Below are 20221 nucleotides of genomic sequence, written 5' to 3' on the forward strand. Positions count from 1 at the left end.
AGCGAATATTTTGTATTAAATTTAGATTTGATATACCCATGTTATGGGAAGCATTTAAACCTGTAAAATGGGAGGTGCACATAGCCAAATAGACCGGCGTACTGAAGGCTCTAATTCCCAGTTACATGAGCAGGAAAAAAAGCTTAAAGCACTAGAAGTCAAGCTTACTGTTAATGCAGAACCCTGACTAAAAGCATACAAGAACCAAACTCTACTTGCATTTTGTGACACAGGAGGCAGAGAAGTAAGCTTTTTGCGTAAGGAAGACCAAGCCCGACAATACTGAGAAGAACAGTGCTTGAATAGATCCCTGGAATGTCTCTTCAAGGACCATACTAAAAATAGCATTACGCTGAGCGACAAAGATGAAAATGGGGAATTTAAGTTAACAACAGCAAAAATCTCAGCTGTATTTACATAACACTATTTGCGCTTATACATTTCTCAAACACAAGTTAATGAAGTACAAACATCCGATTGCTTAGACGACATTGCCAGGGTCTGGTTATAGCATGAGGATAGACTACCATTAAATGTACCCTTGACCACTGACCAGATCTTTGATGCTATCATGAGCATGGCCAGTGTGAATGCCCCAGGGTCCGATTGCCTCACGGGGAAATTCTACAAAGTATTCAAAGATTTTCTCAGACCATATATGTAGGAAGCTGGCTCCTTATATAGTGGTCCAAAACAAAGTACACTGTGTAAAGAGTCCGGGCAAACCCCCAGTTGGTGTACAGAGTCACAAATGATAACCCAAATGCTCTCTTTTGTGGTAGTGTGGGCGAGCAGTTAGGCTTCTCAGAGGGTAGTGCTAAGCATTTGTTGACCCACACAGAGACAATATAAGAGATACACTCACTAATAAATCTGAGACCAATTTAGAAAAAGAAGTCATATTTTTATATACATTTTGATACCAAGAACTTTGATAGCATATAAGCACTTTTTTTAAATATCGATTTTAGCAGGTAAGTAAATGTTCACTTAAATGCGCCTTCACACACAATGCTTTCCTATTGGAGAAACGGCAAAGATAGCATACAGGTATCTACGGTCGGTTTCTGTGGACCGCCTTTGGGACTTAGGGTTGTAGTGGGCCAAGGTCCAAATTACTACCAGCAGTTTCTCGTAACCTGCCCTAACGCGCCCGGTTGCAGAGGGATGATCGTGATGGTAGCTGTGCGCGCAACGCTGGTAAGAAGAAGGGGGAGCCACTTAGAAACAGGTCGCAGAGGGGGAATGGGGCACAAGTCCAGGCGCTTCCAACGGGGATTCTGGGTCACAAGGGAGCACAGTTGGTACCCAGGCTGGGGCGCAGGGGTGCAGAGTGGAAAGGTCGGCTGGGCTCTGTGCGCCTTGGAACCTTGCGGTCATGGGTCTCGCCGGTTGAGGGGGCAAAATCAGGACAACTGGGCCACTTTGGAAGTGGGTCTCTGCAGTGCTGACGCCCCTCGACGGCTGCTGTGAACTCTAGCAGTCAGTTTGCTGCAAGTAGTCTGATACCCCGGGCATTGGCTCCCGTTGGAGTTAATGTCCTCTCACTTGGTGGGGGTACAGATCTGACCTTCAGGAGCACAGGGTACTCCTCCTGGGCAGACTGCTGCATTAGGCTTGCTGGTAGGGTGTCCACCCATCCATTCATTTCACAGACCGTCCGTAATTTGGGCCTTACGTCTGTTGTCAGTGATGATACTTTTTACGGATGCCTTTTGTCCGTAATTCTGGGGATTGCAGTGAGCTGTGCAGAACTCCCTGTTGGGGTCAGCTCCCACTCCTCCTCTCAGCACAAGAGCAGCCCCTCCTGACCTCGAACTGACTGAGGACCACCCCATAGCATTCGGTTTGCTAGCTGATTGTCACATACAGAATGACAATGGGCCAGGCTCAGAATGTGGTGGGTGTCCTCCTGCCCCAGCCTAGGGGAGGTCATTCTGTTTATTCTTGGGGTTCGAGCATCGCACCAGGGGCCAAGCTCTTTGGGGCGGTGGGTAAATTTTAGGCAATGCAAATGTCAGTATAACTCTGGTGATTAAGTTGATGCATCTGTAAAAGAGATATTACTTTTGCCTAGACCCAGTTTTGACTCAAAGTAGCACATTGGGATAATGTGCCTCCTGCAAAGCACAAGGTGTAACATGCAGAAAAAATAATCGTTTTTATGTAGATAATCAGTGGGTTACTGCTGCTGTCACATAGTTCCTTCTGTTACTTGAAATTGATTCCCCCCCAATCTTTCATTACTCTAAATTAGCTAAATAGGGTCCTTGGGATAATTATGAATACTTATTAGTAAAAAACAACCTCAACCAGTAGACTGGGTTTTAAATCCTTGTAGCCCTCATTGTCTTAAGTAGCCTTTCCTATATATAGGCTTACACAATCATATTCTGTATAATGTGTGTGCAATGTAACACCCTGCCCTATATACTTGGGATGAGTAGCGCCATAGCAGAAATTAAATAAACATGAAAGGGGACTTACAAGGGGTGCCAAAGGTATTCCCAATTGGGAAACAATTCTACCATTTTAGGGAAAGAGATGTGGCACTGGGGACCTGGATAGTAGGAACCCAGTGAACTTCTGTCAAAATTGCATCATATTCCAGGAAAAAAGTGGGGTTGGCCATGTCAAAAAAAGAGTGACTTTATTGCACAATGTAATGGAGGTCTAGAATGAGGGCCTGTGCCCGTGGCTCTTTGCTCACAGAAAAGTCACTCCTGAGCCCCATACCAAAGAAGTGACTCTGCGGGTCAGTCGGCTGACCCCCTGACACCAGAACCAGGGTCATCAAAGCTGAAAAAGCCCACTCTGGCCAGTCAGTAGCCAGATTCTTTGAATCACCGCTCACCTCTACTGGGCGACCCAAGAGACCTATCATCGGCAGCCAAACGTTACACCCAAGTCTGCTAGACCTGGGAGTGTCGTCTGAGCCCAGATTGGTCTCCAAGGATGGACACCAGCCTTCACCAAAGAATTCCGCAGGACATGCTGTGCACAGAGATCGGTAGCCCCACCACAGCTGGCCATCTACTGGCTCAAAGAGCACTTTTGAGGGACACCGACCCCTGTGGACCAAGGAATAACCGCAAAGACTCCCTCGATGACCGCACTGCACCTAGGCATCTTTCAGCATCCTGCATCCCCAGCATAAGGACCATACCATTGAAGTCTATGGCAGTCTTGATGCAGTGTGGAACTGGAGTTGAAATTGCTTTGTTGACCAGGTAACTGTCCAACTACTCCTTACTGTCCCCCTCACCGATTTTCTCCTTGTCGGATTTGGTTGCCCCACTTGGGCTGGAGTAGCTGGGTTCTCAAACTTTTCAAAATTTTCTAAACTTTACTATTACCAGTGCTTCTTACGCTATGGACTAAAGCTGAGATTTACGTTTTACTTGAAAATCTCGATCTCCGAAACAATTTAGTGGATTTTGTGCATCCTGGTGGCTAGAAATTCATAAAAATTTAATCTATATGTCTAAATTATTATCAGATTTCTTTCTGGTTGCATGACTTTATTTCATTTTTGATGTTTCTAAATGAATTGCACTAGTTCCCTTGTTTAAGCCTTGCTGCTTGAAGCCACAGCTAACCAGGGTTGAGCTGGCGGCTTTCCAACTGACCCTGACTGTACCCATGACAGATCTACAAGTGTAATACACGGTAAGGTTGCACAACCATACTATATAATACACCGCAGTCCTCACATAGACAAATTCAGTACCTACTCAGGGCTCAGAGTGAATTGGTCCAAGTCATTTCTATTTTGGTCACAGGAGTGAAAATGTAGAGGACAAACTGGGCTAATGCACTGAAAGTTCTTTAAAGTTTACACATTTTTGACAATCAATACCAGCAAAACATTGTTTCTCCTGAGTAAACCCAAAAGAAAGATTTGGGGGAATGGGAGCAAGAAGAATGGCAAATGGCATTGATGGCCACCAAAAAGATCGCCATTTCAACACAGTATAAGCTCATCTAATTGAACTCTCTACACCAAGTCTACTTCATCACAGCATGACTGCGGAGAATCAGGAAGGACTCCTCCACCTTGTTCCTCAGATACCAAGAGAGGGAGACTTCTGTCATTGCGGACTGAAATAATCAAAGGATTTTGGCAAGGAAGTGATGTGAAAACAGATTACAATTACTCCTCAACAGTAGGAGATTACACATACCTCTGTATTTACTAGAACAGTCAGGGTTTAAAAAGACCTTACATTTCTTCTTGGAGATAAGCCTGGTATTGGCCAGAAGATGCACTTCATAAAACTGGAGATGTGCGAGCAAGATCAGCCTTATCCGGTAGAAAGCAAGCCTCTGTCATTAGCACATTATGAAGTGACCAGTATATGAGGCCCACAGTTGCTGACCATAGCATTACAAGATACGGAAGAACTACTGGGAAGATACTAAATTGTGGTGTAAAATACTGTGGGGATTTGGTTTTATTTGTTTGTGCAAAACATTGACCCTCTAATAAAGCTGCATTATGGCAATATATTAGAGGTGCACAGAAGGTGCTATTGATTGATAATGGATATGTTTAGAACTAACAAAATGCAAAGAAAGTGCTTTATAAATAAATATTCTATATAAATCTTTTGACCATGAATTTGAATCCACCGATCTGCTCAACTGTCATTCAAATTTTGCTTCCGCCCACCAGAGCATACAGCATGGGGCAATGGGTCTACCTACTTCAGCCATGGGCTCTCTTGTACTGTGAGTGACACATATGTGCACCTGCATAAAAAGAAGTACACTTCAGTGCCAGAGCTGGTGGGCCAATACATTGACAAAGTTTTTTGTTTCCATTATTTATTCTTTTTCAATGTTTTTCCTCCATCTATGTTTAAACCATGTCTTCAGATTTCAGTAATTCAAATCCAATAGTACATTTTACTTGCCCCAGCAAGAACCATATTTTACTGTGATGTGCATTAAAACTAAAAGAATTTCTAACCCCGTTCTAAATACACCTGCCTGGTACTGTTCCATTATAATGATATGAAATGGATAATTTATATTAAATTTAATTTTTTTATTGCAGGTAAGTGGCCGCCAGGTTTAGTCTGTGATATGTTCTCATTTCATTCATCTTTTTTGTGGCATATGCCCGAAATAAATTAAATAGAAAACATTTAAATATTACACCAGCTTGTCAATGCTTGCTATAATTTGTTTACACAATCCCAGAGCAAGCTCCACAGTATTCCCTGTTTGAAAGCCCAACTGCACTATTAACGCAATCGTAGATGGCGTGAATGACAGTCATTTACAGACATCAAATAGTGCTCTCTTTGGCGCTTATCAGAGCATTAGAAGTAAGAACATGGTTTAAACATGCATGACATTTTGGCATTTAAAATGAGGAAGCATTTTTGTATAGCACATGTAAATCTCAAGTAGTGATATCACCATGAATGGCCGTTACTGCATTTACTTGTATATAGTAGACATCTGGTGAAGTCGCTGGCTGTGTAACCTGGAGATCTGGGTTTCAATCCTACTTCCCCAAATATTTGACTGTGAACAATTTATTTTATCACTCTCTGCCTGAGTTACAGTAAAAGGCAAACATTTAGTATACATATCTTTTCTCCATGCACTCAAAGAACAGAGTCTGCGCCCTCCCCAATTTCTCAGAAAACACATTAAAAGAGACATAATAATTATTTGACATACAGCAGCCTTAATCTATTAACTATATTCTGAAAAGAAAATTTATAAACAATTTAAAAGACAAAACCTAGACAATAGCATAAATCAATGGAAGCATCAAATCTTTATATTGTACTTTTCTTCAGTGCATCACATCTTAATGTCCTCAACAGCTCATTTGTAAAGTGCTGCTATCTCCTTGAATGTGAGAAGAGAAAGTGGTACAAATGAGGGTATAACAATAAAAATGTATATCTCTAGGATCATAACAACGCATGTGTCACTTACCTGATAGACTCATGGTCTCCCTTGGTTTTAGATTTACTGAATTGAAACCATGGCGTTTTAAGAGTTTGTTTATATTTTCCCATTCGGATTGATCCTGATGAAAAAAATCAAGGGAAAACAGTTTAAGACTACCACTAGATCAACACAAAGAAACATAAAATGTGAGTTATATATATATATATATATATATATATATATATATTCACTGAAAAAAACAAAGGTTTCAGGGGCGTTATAGTTAGGAATTGGCATTTAAAAAACCTTAGAAATTCACTGAAAAAAACATAGGTTTCAGGGGCGTTATAGTTAGCTGGACATTTCCCTCGTACAAAACCCTAGAAATTCCCCTGTTATAGTTAGATCAGATAACTATAACTCGCACCCCCGCAATGCACTGCTGATGCCGTCACATCTTACATCACTCATGACATGGTCAGTGACATCACTGATGACATCACTGATGACATCTCAAATGACATCACTGATGACATCACTGATGACGTCATCCATGTGATAAATTAGTGCATCTTCTCACACCCTAATATAACCTTTGATACACAGACTCAAAATTTCAGACGGCCATTTTGACAACCATAGATACTCCAATACCAATAACTACTCACCCACTCATTGACTTTTATGTCTACATACATGTCCACTCACTCACCTCTACAGTCACTCATACTTACAGTCACTCTGTGCATTTATACACCTATATAGACACTCACAGACCGCCAATCATCCATTGAGGTACTGACACATCTAGTCAGTCATGCAAATAATTAATCACAGTCCAATTTACTCACCTATACAGTTAAACACACTCAAGTTCACTTACTCATAAAAATACTAAAATTTTGTGTCTTCCTGCAGAAAAAACAAACAGCACATGACACAGATATCCTTGCACTGTGGCGTATACAGCCACTCCCAAAATCTCACACACTCAGATATAGATAGTTATATACTCTTACACACATACACTGCGTTTCACATATGTAGTTACTGACACATGTACCACTGAGATATACATTCAATCACTAACACATCCATACATACACTCACCCAACCATACAGTCCATCACAGATGCACTCTTAAAACCATGCACCCAGTGAATCACCCACTCACACATCTAGTCACAGAGTCACACACACACTACCCATACAAACACTCAGGCACCCATACAGATACTCAGACAACTAATCAATAACCCATATAGACACTCATATAGCTATTTACAAAACCATGCAGCCACTTATACACCAACACACAGACACATACAGACATTCACACAGTTTAGTCACTAGTCTGCAGTAAGATACATTTAATGACTCACTTATAGAGTCAGTTACGCACCTAGAAAATCATCCATTCACACACTTGTACACCCACTTATTCTTCAACAGGCCTTTCCCTATATATATAAAAACATAATAAAACTGTTCAGAAACACATACTCAATGGATGATGTCATCAGTGATGTCATTTGAGATGTCATCAGTGATGTCACTGACCATGTCATGAGTGATGTAATATGTGACGTCATCAGCAGTGCATTGCGGGGGCGCGAGTTATAGTTAGCTGAACTAACTATAACAGGGGAATTTCTAGGGTTTTGTACAAGGGAAATGTCCAGCTAACTATAACGCCCCTGAAACCTATGTTTTTTTCAGTGAATTTCTAAGGTTTTTTAAATGCCAATTCCTAACTAGAACGCCCCTGAAACCTTTGGTTTTTTCAGTGAATTTCAAAGGTTTTTTAAATGCCAATTCCTATCTATAACTTATCTCTGAAGATATCATGAAAACCATTCTTTTTTAAAAGTAGGTTGCACATTAGTTTTGTGGAAAAGCATCTTTGTGATTGGTTAAGAAAAAGCAGTTTCAACGTGGAGTACATATCATAGGATACAATTTGCTCAGCTCAACCACACCTGCTACTTGCATTTGGAAGGCACTGTTCGAACTTAAAACAATTGTCAACTTTTAACCTGCACATGTCGTTAAATGTTCAAGAAAATGTTACAAAAAAATATCGTAAAGTTTTAAAAAATTGATGAACTTTTAACCTGCACGTATTGTAGAATGTTCTAGAAAGTGTGTTGATAGAATACGTTGCACTTCTATGTGTTGTTGAATATTAAAAAAACCGGTTCATATGGAAAATTAAAAAGAAACCAATAGAGAGGTTTTGAAACCTAAAAGAATCAAGGAACTATTCTAATTTATTCTTTACATGTATTTATGTGTGCAGCAACAAAATTATAGACACAACAGCACTAGGAAGAGGAAGAAGCAGGGAGTGGGGGGAGGGGGGGAGATGGGCAGAATGGCACACATGAAAAATTAAGTACAACACACATATAGACTAACAATGGCCAAAATGAAACACACCAACAAGGAGCACAAGTCACACAACCTGCCAACATCACACCACTGAACGAGCATAGAAGTGAAAACCACGCTGCATTCATACAGGATGTGTACAAAGGCCAGTCGTTGGTGTTGTGGGATGTCTGCGACCGTGGTCATCATGGATGAGATGCCCAGCATGTGGCACATGGTCGAGTTCACTGTGTGTTAAGTTGCCAAACGGCTGCTCCTCCCTCCCACGAGCCCCCACACTTTTGTACGGTGAGCTGTTGTATCTCGTGCACTCGTACGGCACGCCATTGTAATGCCTATTTGCGCATGTCCTGCTACATTCCAACTACAACATCACAGTGCCGTTTGGAGGTGGTGCATGCCACTTTACAACATCAACTGCTGCGGCTCTTGTAACAGGCCACACCAGAACACAGAGACACACTTACCGCACTTCCTGTACACGGACATGTCCGAGACACCCCGTTCCCCTTGCCAGATAGGCACACCCCTGCACTGACCTGTGAACAACAGACCAGCACACGCCAGTTGTGCATGCAGGAGGATGCGTACGTAGCTACACATCCAGGCTCACTGCCAGCGCTGAGGTGACAGCACACTATGATGTTGCAGGGCTCGTGCCTATCATGCTAAGACAATGACCACAGGGACACACTTACTAAGATGTGGGTTTGGGGGCATTGGCGGTCCTGGAGTTGTTGAGATGAGTCTTCTGGCCCTCATGGGTATCCCTGTATCATGCTCATTGACTCTATGGCACCTGTGGGTGTTCTGGTGTGGCTCTTGGCTGTGTTCCCTTTCATGGTGCAGGTAGTTGTCCTGCTTAACACCAGCAGAAAGCAGGTGTAAAATCCCTGGTGCTAACGTGTCTTATCGCCGGAATTTGTTTCGCATTGCAATTGGTGTGAAAGTTGTGATGTGATTTTTTTCGTGTGCGCAACAATATACGAACTGAGCAGTGTATCTCGTCAAGATCCAGCACCTGACGCACTATTCCCAATCAATATAAATACAATGAGATTTCTGAATAGATTTTGTATGTACACTGTAAGTGCAGCCAATACCTCAGTGCAATACAATACAGGATTTTAGTATTTAGAATAAATCGCAAAGGTGCACCTCGTGTCTTTTTGCACGGGAACGGCTACTCTCCATTTTATTATCAGCACTTTAACGGAAGTAAAGTTGAGATAAATCTAACACACTATTCAGAAGTTGGTGCAAACTGCAGATATCACCAGTATTCCAGCAATAAGTGCCCCAAAATTTAACACCATGGTGGACTCCATCAAATAACAGTAATAAGAACAAGAAAGAGTCACACAGCAGTTAAGAGAACAACCAAAAACGTTATTAATTTTTTTTTCAAACTTTATTTTTTATACTAATAAATATATAAACAAAAAACTATTTTCAAACTTTATTTTTTTATTAACATATATATGAACAATAAACTAATAAACAAAATGTAACAACAATAACAAAAAACAACAAGGCGGAACACTACTGTGGGGACAATGGATGTCGACGACAGACCTGGAAAATAAGAAAGATTGTTAAAAAAAAAAAACAACATGGTATTCTCAACAAAATACCATAAGAAACAAATCACAGATATATAAAATGCATACAGCTAACAAAATTTTATAAGTTTAACTTACAAAAACTGTAAATGTTGCCGCTTTAAAATATTTACCGAATCGGAAGAAAATGTTTCGCAGAAGGCACCACACCAACAACGTTTTTCTTCAGTGGTGAGGAAATTTTTTACTTTTTCCAAGGAGCAAACAAAGACCAATGCCACCTTCTTCACTCGCAAGATTTGCCAAAGAGTTCTGAGACGAGGGGATCCTAACAAAAAATACTTGTGCGGCACAGCAAGTATGATGAAACACCTAAGGACCCTTCATCCAAACAATCTTGCACGAGAAGAGTGCAAACAGATGAGAAACACTCCTGTTCTGTATCTGTAAAAAAGAATCACAAATAAATGTATATTAATAACTTTCAAATTTATACTATTCCATTACTGTACAAACACATTTTATATAAAAACTGACTAAGAAACTATAGCCCTGAACCACAAGTGTGACGATCGTTAAAACACTACATGCATAGTGCATACTACTTTGAAGCAGTTCATGCCCTAAAGCCTACCTCACTAAAAGACTACATGCTAACTGACTAAAGGATTACAGTACTATAAGGAGACACACTGGGTGAGTGACAGGGTGTTTGCTAGAAGAGTATGAATACTAACTAGTGGATTGAAGGTGTGAAACACAACTGTGTAGGTGATTAGAGGACTGCATCCATACTGCATAGGCATTTAAAGCAGTCCATGTGCTAAGGCCTGGCTCACTGCATGACTACTTGGGTACTGACTGAATGATTAGAGTACAGCAAGGAGAGTGCCTAGGTGAATTTATAAGTGCTAGGCTTTTCGCACAGGGAATGGATTAGTACTTGGTACTGAATGGGTCACTAGAGGAGTGCAAAGGCAGTGTCAAGTGCTGGACTGTATGGATACGGACTAGGAAATTGAAAGTGTGAAGGACAAGTGTCTAGGTGGTTAGAAGACTGCATGCATAGTGCATAGGGGTTTGAAGCAGTCCATGTGCTAAGGCCTGGCTCAGTGTATGACTACTTAGGCACTGACTGAATGATTAGAGTACTGCAAAGATAGCATCTCGGTGAATTTATAAGTGTTTGGGTTTTAGCACAGTGAATGGATTAGTACATGGTGCTGAATGGGTCACTAGAGGACTGCAAAGGGAGTGACAGGGTATTTCCTGGAAGTGTATGGATACTGATTAGGGAATTGAATGTGAGAAAGACAATTGTGTAGGTGGTTAGAGGACTGCATGCATAGTGGATAAGGGTTTGAAGCAGTCCATATACTAAGGCCTAGGTCACTGGATGAGTACTTGGGTACTGACTGAATGATTAGAGTACTGCAAGGAGAGAGCCTGGGTGAATTTATTAGGGTTTGGCGCTGTGAATGGATTAGTGCATGATGCTGAATGGGTCACTAGAGGAGTGCAACGGCAGTGACAGGGTGTTTGCTGGAAGTGAACGGAAACTGACTGGGGAATTGAAGGTGTGAAAGACAAGTGTGTAGGTGGTTAGAGGACTGCATGCATAGTGGATATGGGTTTGACGTAGTCCATGTGCTAAGACCTGGCTCAGTGCATGAATACTTAGGCAGTGACTGAATCAGTAGAGTACTGGAAAGAGTGTCTAGGTGAATTTATAAGCGTTTGAGTTTTGGCACAGTCAATGGATTAGTACATGCTGTTGAATGAGTTTCTAGAGGACTGCAAAGGAAGTGACAGGATGTTTCCTGGAAGTGTATGGATACTGACTAGGGAATTGAAGGTGTAAAAGACAAGTGTATAGTATGTCAGAACACTTTTATTTGAAGCAATCTATTTGGTACTTAGAAACTGACTAAATAATCAGACTACTTCTCGGACAGTGCTTAGGTAAAACTTTTAAATGTTCAGTTCTACCACAGCGAACAGAATAGTACATGGTACTGCACCTTAGTGTCAAACCCTGACTCATTTTATCAATGCATAAGCAAAGACTAGCTTCTAATGCTACTAAAACTTGACAACATGAGAGGTTTTAAATTAGTTATCTGTCAGCAAATACACGATGTTACCAAATGCTTCTCTCACAGTGGTTCTCAAATGCATACAGACTCACAGTGTGATTCTAGACAACAACCACTATACCAAGGAGTTTACCAAAAATCATTCACTACTGTGGAAGTGGTAAGCGAACTGCACACAATCTTCATATTTCAGGACTGCACTTTTATGTCAAAGCCTGACTCATTTAATCAAAGCATAAGCAAAGACTGGCTTTTAATGCTACTAAAACTTCACAACATGACCGGTTTTAAAACAGGTATATGTCAGCAAATACACGATGTTACCAAATGCTTCTCTCACAATCCTTACCCAAATGCACACAGACTCACAGTGTGATTTTAGACAAGCAACACTATCCTAGGAGTTTACCAAAACTTATTTACTACTCTGGAAGAGTTAATGGTACTGCACACAATCTACATATTTAAGTACACCACATCAGTGTCAAAGCATGACTCATTTAATCAACGCATAAGACTGGATTCTAATCTTACTAAAACTTCACAACATGACAGGTTTTAAACCAGTTATCTGTCAGCAAATACATGATGTTACTACAGTGCAAGTGGTAAGGGAACTGCACACAATCTACATATTTCACAACTGCAATTTACTGTCAATGCCTGACTCATATAATGAAAGCATAAGCCATAACTGTCTTCTAATGCTACTAAAACTTGACAACATGACATGTTTTACAACACTTATCTGTCAGCAAATACACGATGTTACCAAACACTTCTCTCACAGTGGTTCTCAAATACACACAGACTCAGTGTGATTCTAGACAAACAATACTATCCCTAGCAGCTTACCAAAACTCATTCACTACAGTGGAAGTGGTAAGGGAACTGCACACAATCTACATATTTCACGACTGCACTTTAGTGTCAATGCCCGACTAATTTAATCAACGCATAAGCAAAGACTGTCTTCTAATGCTACTAAAACTTGACAACATGACAGGTTTTAAAACTGTTTTCTGTCAGCAAATACACAATGTTACCAAACGCTTCTTTCACAGTGGTTCCCAAATGCACAAAGACTCACAGTGTGATTCTAGACAAGCACCAGTATCCCTAGGAGTTTACAAAAACTCATTCACTACACTGGAAGTGATAAGGGAACTGCACACAATCTACATATTTCACGACTGCTCTTTAGTGTCAATGTCTGACTCATTTAATCAACACATAAGCTGAGACTGGCTTCTAATGCTACTAAAACTTGACAACATGACAGGTTTTAAAACCGTTATCTGTCAGCAAATACACGATGTTACCAAATGCTTCTCTCACAATCCTTACCCAAATGCACAAAGACTCACAGTGTGATTTTAGACAAGCAACACTATCCTAGGAGTTTACCAAAACTCATTAACTAGTCTGGAAGAGTTAATGGTAATGCACACAATCTACATATTTAAGTACAGCACATCAGTGTCAAAGCATGACTCATTTAATAACATATAAGCAAAGACTGGATTCTAATGCTACTAAAACTTCACAACATGACAGATTTTAAAACAGTTATCTGTCAGCAAATACATGATGTTACCAAATGCTTCTCTCACAGTGATCCCAAATACACACTAACTCACAGTGTGATTCTAGACAAGCACCACTATCCCTATGAGCTTACCAAAACTCATTCACTACAGTGCAAGTGGTAAGGGAACTGCACACAATCTACATATTTCACGACTGCAATTTGCTGTCAATGCCTCACTCATTTAATGAAAGCATAAGCCATAACTGTCTTCTAATGCTACTAAAACTTGACTGGTTTTAAAACAGTTATCTGTCAGCAAATACACGATGTTACCAAATGCTTCTCTCACAGTGGTTCCCAAATGCACACAGACTCACAGTGTAATTCTAGACAAACACTATCCCTTGCACTATACCAAAACACCTTTCTTCATCTAGAAGTAGTACTACATTTTAGTATAGAAACATAACATAACTCATTTCACAAATTCATAAACAATGACTGGTTTCTAATTCTACCAAAATGTAAAAACTGCACAGTTATCGGTCTACAAACACATGAAAAACACAAATGCCTATCACAGAATGGTTTCTACATGCACACACATTGTAGAGAAAAAAAGTACTCCCTACACTTTAGCAGGAAAAATACATTAGTCTGATTAAAATCAAAATAGTCTACATACATCCCCTCACAATTAAATAACTCATCTTTCAAGTTCTTTTGTAGATTAAGAAGTATATCAATCACTCACCATATTTTCTTATACAGAATCTCTGCACTGTGCACCTCTCAGCAAAAACAAAGAATGGAAAAGTTTCCCTTTCATTTTCCACACATATATATGTAAACATCAAATCACAATCCTTCGCACATAAACTCAAAAGCAAACACACATTTCTATTGGTTAAACACTTCAACCCTTTCCAACTGAAATAAATTTCAACACTTCCCCCAATCTGCCTTCTGCCTGTTACCATAGAAACAGGTCATGGAACACTGCACTGAGCTCACAGGTCACAAGTTCAGCACACAATGTTCCTACACAAGACAGGAAGTGTGCTTGACTGTTCAACATATCAGCTTATCATATATAATGTTCCTTACAATCTGTTTTTGTTAACCAATAACAATCATACCTTTAAAAAACAAAAATATACACCCTACCTTTCAGTGTAGAAACTTGTTATACAACCAATGATTTCTTGTCTTTTTTCAAAAAACGTTGCTGTGGATCCGCGCACCCACCGCGATAGAATCCGTGCATCCAACGCGATAGGATGCGCGCACCGTGCGCGCATTTCGCCGCTTTTTTTTTTTTAAAAAAGGGGGGCCACAGGGGTCCTTCTGGGACCCCCTAAGCAGATCTAGAGGGTCAGAGTGTTTCCACTCTGCCCCCTTTATATCTTTTACACACTTATTCCCCTTCCATCTTCAGCCTCGCTTCTACCGAGGCAGAAAATGGGCGCCAACAATTCCTGGTTTCGAATGTAGAGAGACGCTCGACAGTCAATTAGCATTCAGCGCGCGATCGGGAGGGTGCGCGCTCCGTTCGGGGATGGTGCGCTTACGGTGCGGGTACGGTCCGCAAATCCTCCGCGGCCATAGATATCACTAACTTTTTTACCCTAATTTTCTCAGGAACTACTGAACAGATTCACACCAAATATGCAAAAGGCACGAACTGTGGACTACCTCTTTGCCAAATTTGGTGTCATTCCCTTCAGCGGTTCGGGCTGTAGCTGCGACAACAGATCCTATGGGAAATTGCATGGGGAAAACGCGTTTTGGGACCCCCCTTTTTTCTCGGCCCACACTTCACGGATCACCGCAAAACTTTCAGGGTAGGAGCGGAGCAGAGCTGGCCAAAAGTTTGGAGAATTTCGCGAAGATTCGTCAATCGGCGCCAAAGATATTCCCAATAGAATGTTGCAGATTTCCTATGGAAAATAGGTCCTAACTATAACTATCTACTGGCGACCGCCAGTAGATTATATATATATATATATATATATATATATATATACACACACACACACATGTAAAAGGTGCTCAGATATGGGGCCGCACTCCGCTGAACAGGCTGGTTCACACCACTTTAATAAACCATGCAGCTTCCCTTCTCGTCGTTAAGTCACTCGGCCTGACGCGTTTCAAAGCCTTTGTGCTTCTCTTCAGAGGCCTCCGCCAGGATTCACAGTTCATTGCCTTTACACGCCACCCCTCTGCATGCTCTTAAATAACTCTCATTGGCCTCCGGTGTGCCTTTGTGATTAATTAGTTCTCACACTGCATGCTGGGGCACGTAGTTGAATTTAGCATATTTTAACCCTCCAGTGGGTTTGATCACAAAGGCACACCGGAGGCCAATGAGAGTTATTTAAGAGCATGCAGAGTGGTGGTGTGTAAAGGCAATGAACTGTGAATCCTGGCGGAGGCCTCTGAAGAGAAGCACAAAGGCTTTGAAACGCGTCAGGCCGAGGGACTTAACGACGAGAAGGAAAGCTGCATGGTTTATTAAAGTGGTGTGAACCAGCCTGTTCAGCGGAGTGCGGCCCCATATCTGAGCACCTTTTACATGAATGTAATCACGGCGGCTCCGGCCGTGGGGGCGACGCACCGCCAAGAAATCAATGGAGGGTCCGGAAGAGTGACATCAATCATCTCTTTATCGGCGCTGCAGGCGAAATAATTCAGCCATACAGAATCCCATCTGGGGCCCACTGGAGGGCTGAAAAATTGTCCCAAATTTAAACCGGCAGGAATCAAACCCACTGGAGGGTTAAAATATGCTAAATTCAACTACGTGCCCCAGCATGCAGTGTGAGAACTAATTAATCACAAAGGCACACCGGAGGCCAATGAGAGTTATTTAAGAGCATGCAGAGGGGTGGCGTGTAAAGGCAATGAACTGTGAATCCTGGCGGAGGCCTCTGAAGAGAAGCACAAAGGCTTTGAAACGCGTCAGGCCGAGGGACTTAACGACGAGAAGGGAAGCTGCATGGTTTATTAAAGTGGTGTGAACCAGCCTGTTCAGCGGAGTGCGGCCCCATATCTGAGCACCTTTTACATGAATATGAATATATATATATATATATATATATATATATATATATATACATATACATACACACATGCATATACACACACTTTCACTGAAAAAAACTAAAGGTTAAAGGTGACAATTTCAGTGACAACGTAATGAAAACTGAAATTCACCAACTATATTTACCTCTAGTAGCTGTAACTCGTATCCTTAAGCACTATAACTTACACCCCTATTGACTTTCGCAAGAAGTGAGCATATGAACACAAGTTTGCCTACTCTAGCATCATTATGTACAGAGATTGAGTCATTCCTCAGCTTAGTTTAATGTTCAAGGAATTGGTGGTCCTTCCAATGTTCTGTTCAAAACTGTCTTGTGAGAAAATGGGACCATCTAGTTTGGTATTTCAGTATTCCCTCAGTGCCCCTCATATACCTTTAGATGCAGAGAGATGCAACAACACATACACAACCACTTTTTCATTACACATTGCTATATCTTCTAGTCACTCCTTCACTTGTGGTGTAGAGCCAGTGCACCACCAAACCACCAGTCTGCGCTTAGCCACTAGTATAACTATAGCAGTTAATTATCAGACAGAACGTGGCACATTTTCACACAACCTTGCAGGGCAGCAAGATCAGGCTCTAGCGTGAAGTCACTAATAGTGTTCTGAATAAATGTATCCAGTACTCCTGCACCAGTGGCAGAGCCATGCCAAAGGAAATCTGCTTGATTCTGTTGACATCTTTCAGGTGTCACTAATCATAAAATCCATTTTAGGAAGGAGTAAAGGAGTATAAAAATGATCTGCTGTAGGAATACAACATGTGTCAGTTTATCTGTAGTCTAATGAAATTTGAGCTGTTGGTGAGTAGCAGCAAATTCATGTTTTCGCATCTATTGTATGCCCATTATCTATTTGCCCTGCCTCTCTGTTTTTCTCTGTCATTTTGTCTAGCCTGCAATGTGAGCATATACAGTCGTGCCACCTAGCGTTTCAAATTCACTGACTATACAGTAGGAGTCAGGGGTTCAAATTCTGCTGGTTCTTCTTAACAGGAATCATAAGCATTTTGTGTTGCACGTCTTAATCCAAAATATGGGAATGTGTCTACTGCGGTGGTAGCAAACACCTGGGTCTTTAACTGGAAGAAGAAAACGACAAGAAAGAAGAGTAGCTTAGCTGCATCGGGATATTCCTTTTTAAGGACGATTACCCTCACCCACCAAAGGTGGCATGCTTCATCAGTGGGAACATCCTCACACCGTGATATATAGTCACGGTGCGGGCTACAACTCCCTCAGTAAGAAGGAGGAGGAGCTCAACGGATATTTTCAGAGAAATGGTGGGAACCCTACAATTAGCTGAAGAGTGGTAAGATAAGCAGAGCATGCACGAAAGTGATATAGTGCTTTAAAACTGGCTACAGGGTATGCATACACCTTTGTTCCTGCACCCCGGGTCATGATTAAAACAAGGGACACATGCAGGAGTAGATTAAACTTGCTTAAGTGTGACACTGAAGAAGGTCAACATATTTCTGCTATTAAACTCTCAGATGAGGTGTTTTTGGCATTCATCATGACCCAAAGTAAAAGTGCTTCTGCTCCAAAAGATGTGCTCAAAAATAAAATAATACAAAATCGTACAGTGGCCCACTGGCAAATTCAACTGGCGATCAACCTGATTACTTGAAATTGATTTAAAAAGAAACTAAACTGGGGGCGTGGCCAAGATGGCGGCGAAGTAGGACGCGTAGTTTGAAGCTCCTGCCCGCTGCCCTCCGAAAATAGCACTCTCGGACCCCTACGGGGCGCATAACAGCCTGAATCAACACTGGAGGGTCTCCCTGTGCTGACCCCGTAGCCCTGCTGCGGACGCCGAGGGCGGCGGCCTCACCGAGGGCCCCCTGTCCTGAGTGGAGGTAGTCCATGCATGCCAGAACCTATTGAACACACAGCGCAAAGTCCTCACGAGTTTTGAGAGAAACTGGGGGGGGCCCTGCCTGACCAAGCTGCACGGACCTCTGACTCTCCCTCTGGATTGGGCCTGCTACCTGATGCCTCAGTCCTCGCCTCCTGCCGCCGCTGCCTGACCGCTCCTCCCAGCGACAACCCCACAAGACCCTGGTGCTCGAAGGAAGCAGCATAGGGGGTGGTGCTTTTTGCCCCCACTTGGAGACATAAACTCTACAACGGAAGTGGACGGCCCGGGTGTGATCGCGGGGAACAGATGCGGACTGCATAGCGCACCTGCCATACCACTTGCCCGACGCCTTGCTTGAAAAGCAGGAGTTTCTCTAGCACCCGCTCCTCTCTGTAATTGGCTTTGGGGTGACGAAAGAGCATGTCCAAGACAAAAAAGGTGAAACCTCTGAAGGATATTTTTGGTTGTTCGCAGTCCAACCCCAAAATAGCGGCCGCAGCCCCTGAGAACGAGGCCTCTAAACCCTCCGCGTCCTCTGCTGATGAACCGATAACGAAAGCCTTCCTGGAGTCGCTGTTCCTCATCCTCCGAGAAGATATACAGTCAGTCAAAATTGAATTCGCAGCAGAGATCAAGGAGATACGAAGGGACGTGGATGATGTTGGAGAACGGGTGGCCACTCTGGAGGAGAAGAGCGACACTGCTACCACCGAGTTGACAATGCTTCAACAGGAAGTAATCAGATTACAGGACCAACATGTGGACATCCAATCACATCTAGAGGACTTGGAAAACAGGTCCCGCAGACACAATATCAGGATCCGTGGGGTGAAAGCTGCAGAGGACACCAAAGATCTGTTTTCATTTACCAAAGCCTTCTTCCATCATATACTTGGTGACTCCCACGATTCCGACATCATTCTAGACAGCGCGCACAGAGTTGGGCCGCCCCGAGCACCCAATGCCCCTCCAGCAGACATCCTGGTATGCGTGCAGGACTTCAAGATCAAGGAAGCCATCCTCACTCGGGCGAGATCTCTACACCCCATCTCTTTCCAGGGCCACTCTCCGGTGCTGTACCAGGACTTAGCTTTAATCACACTTCAACGTCGTCGACAATTCCGTCCTGTGACCGAACACCTTTGACAGCAGGGGGTTCCGTACTCATGGGGGCACCCATTCAGACTAATCTCTTGCCAACTGCTGGGCCTTGCCCTACTGAGCGAAGACGACGAGGAACGCAGCACCGGGTCAGGACTCGAGATATCCCCGTCGGGATGGAAGCGGCAGGGCAGGTGGAGAAGCTCCCAGAAACCACACAAATCTGAAATAGTCAGGAGCCAGCAAGCAGCCCTTACTGCCGTATCGGAGGCCCTCACAGGAGAGGGCCCCAGCACCAAATGAGAAGTTCGGGGTCTCTGGACCTTCTGCATGCTCCCTTACTGGGCCTAGGCGGGCAGCGGGTGGAGTGGCACTCCTCCTATTGGTCACAAATGGACCCCCCTCAATTGTCTGACCGGTCATCTCGAGATGACGGACAATGTTTCACAACCTTGACTGTTCGAACTGTCCCCAACTGGATGTTGTATTGGGGCTTTGTTTTTAGGGTTTTTTTGTTTTTTTTGGGTTGGGTCCCCTCGTCCACCTATCCCCTCTGCGCTATGCGGACAAGCTAATAGTTGATATGGGTTGCCTTCTTATAGTCATCCATCCCTTAGTCTGTACCACCGCTCATGATGTGAGACAGCTTG

At 42.5% G+C, this 20221-nt stretch overlaps 1 protein-coding gene across 4 annotated transcripts in view; it reads right to left on the reverse strand.

The window, feature by feature from the left end:
* The window catches only part of CEP70 (centrosomal protein 70), a 450608-nt gene that overhangs the window by 377213 nt on the left and 53174 nt on the right, over positions 1-20221 (reverse strand). For all 4 annotated transcript variants that reach the window (XM_085647489.1, XM_085647491.1, XM_085647488.1 and 1 more), the window contains exon 4: positions 5959-6052. In XM_085647489.1, the coding sequence (XP_085503615.1) occupies positions 5959-6052 (94 nt within the window). The remainder of the gene's footprint in view (positions 1-5958; positions 6053-20221) is intronic.

The sequence above is a fragment of the Triturus cristatus genome, chromosome 3_2 (genome assembly GCF_964204655.1).
Source record: "Triturus cristatus chromosome 3_2, aTriCri1.1, whole genome shotgun sequence".
Classification (NCBI taxonomy): Eukaryota; Metazoa; Chordata; class Amphibia; order Caudata; family Salamandridae; genus Triturus; species Triturus cristatus.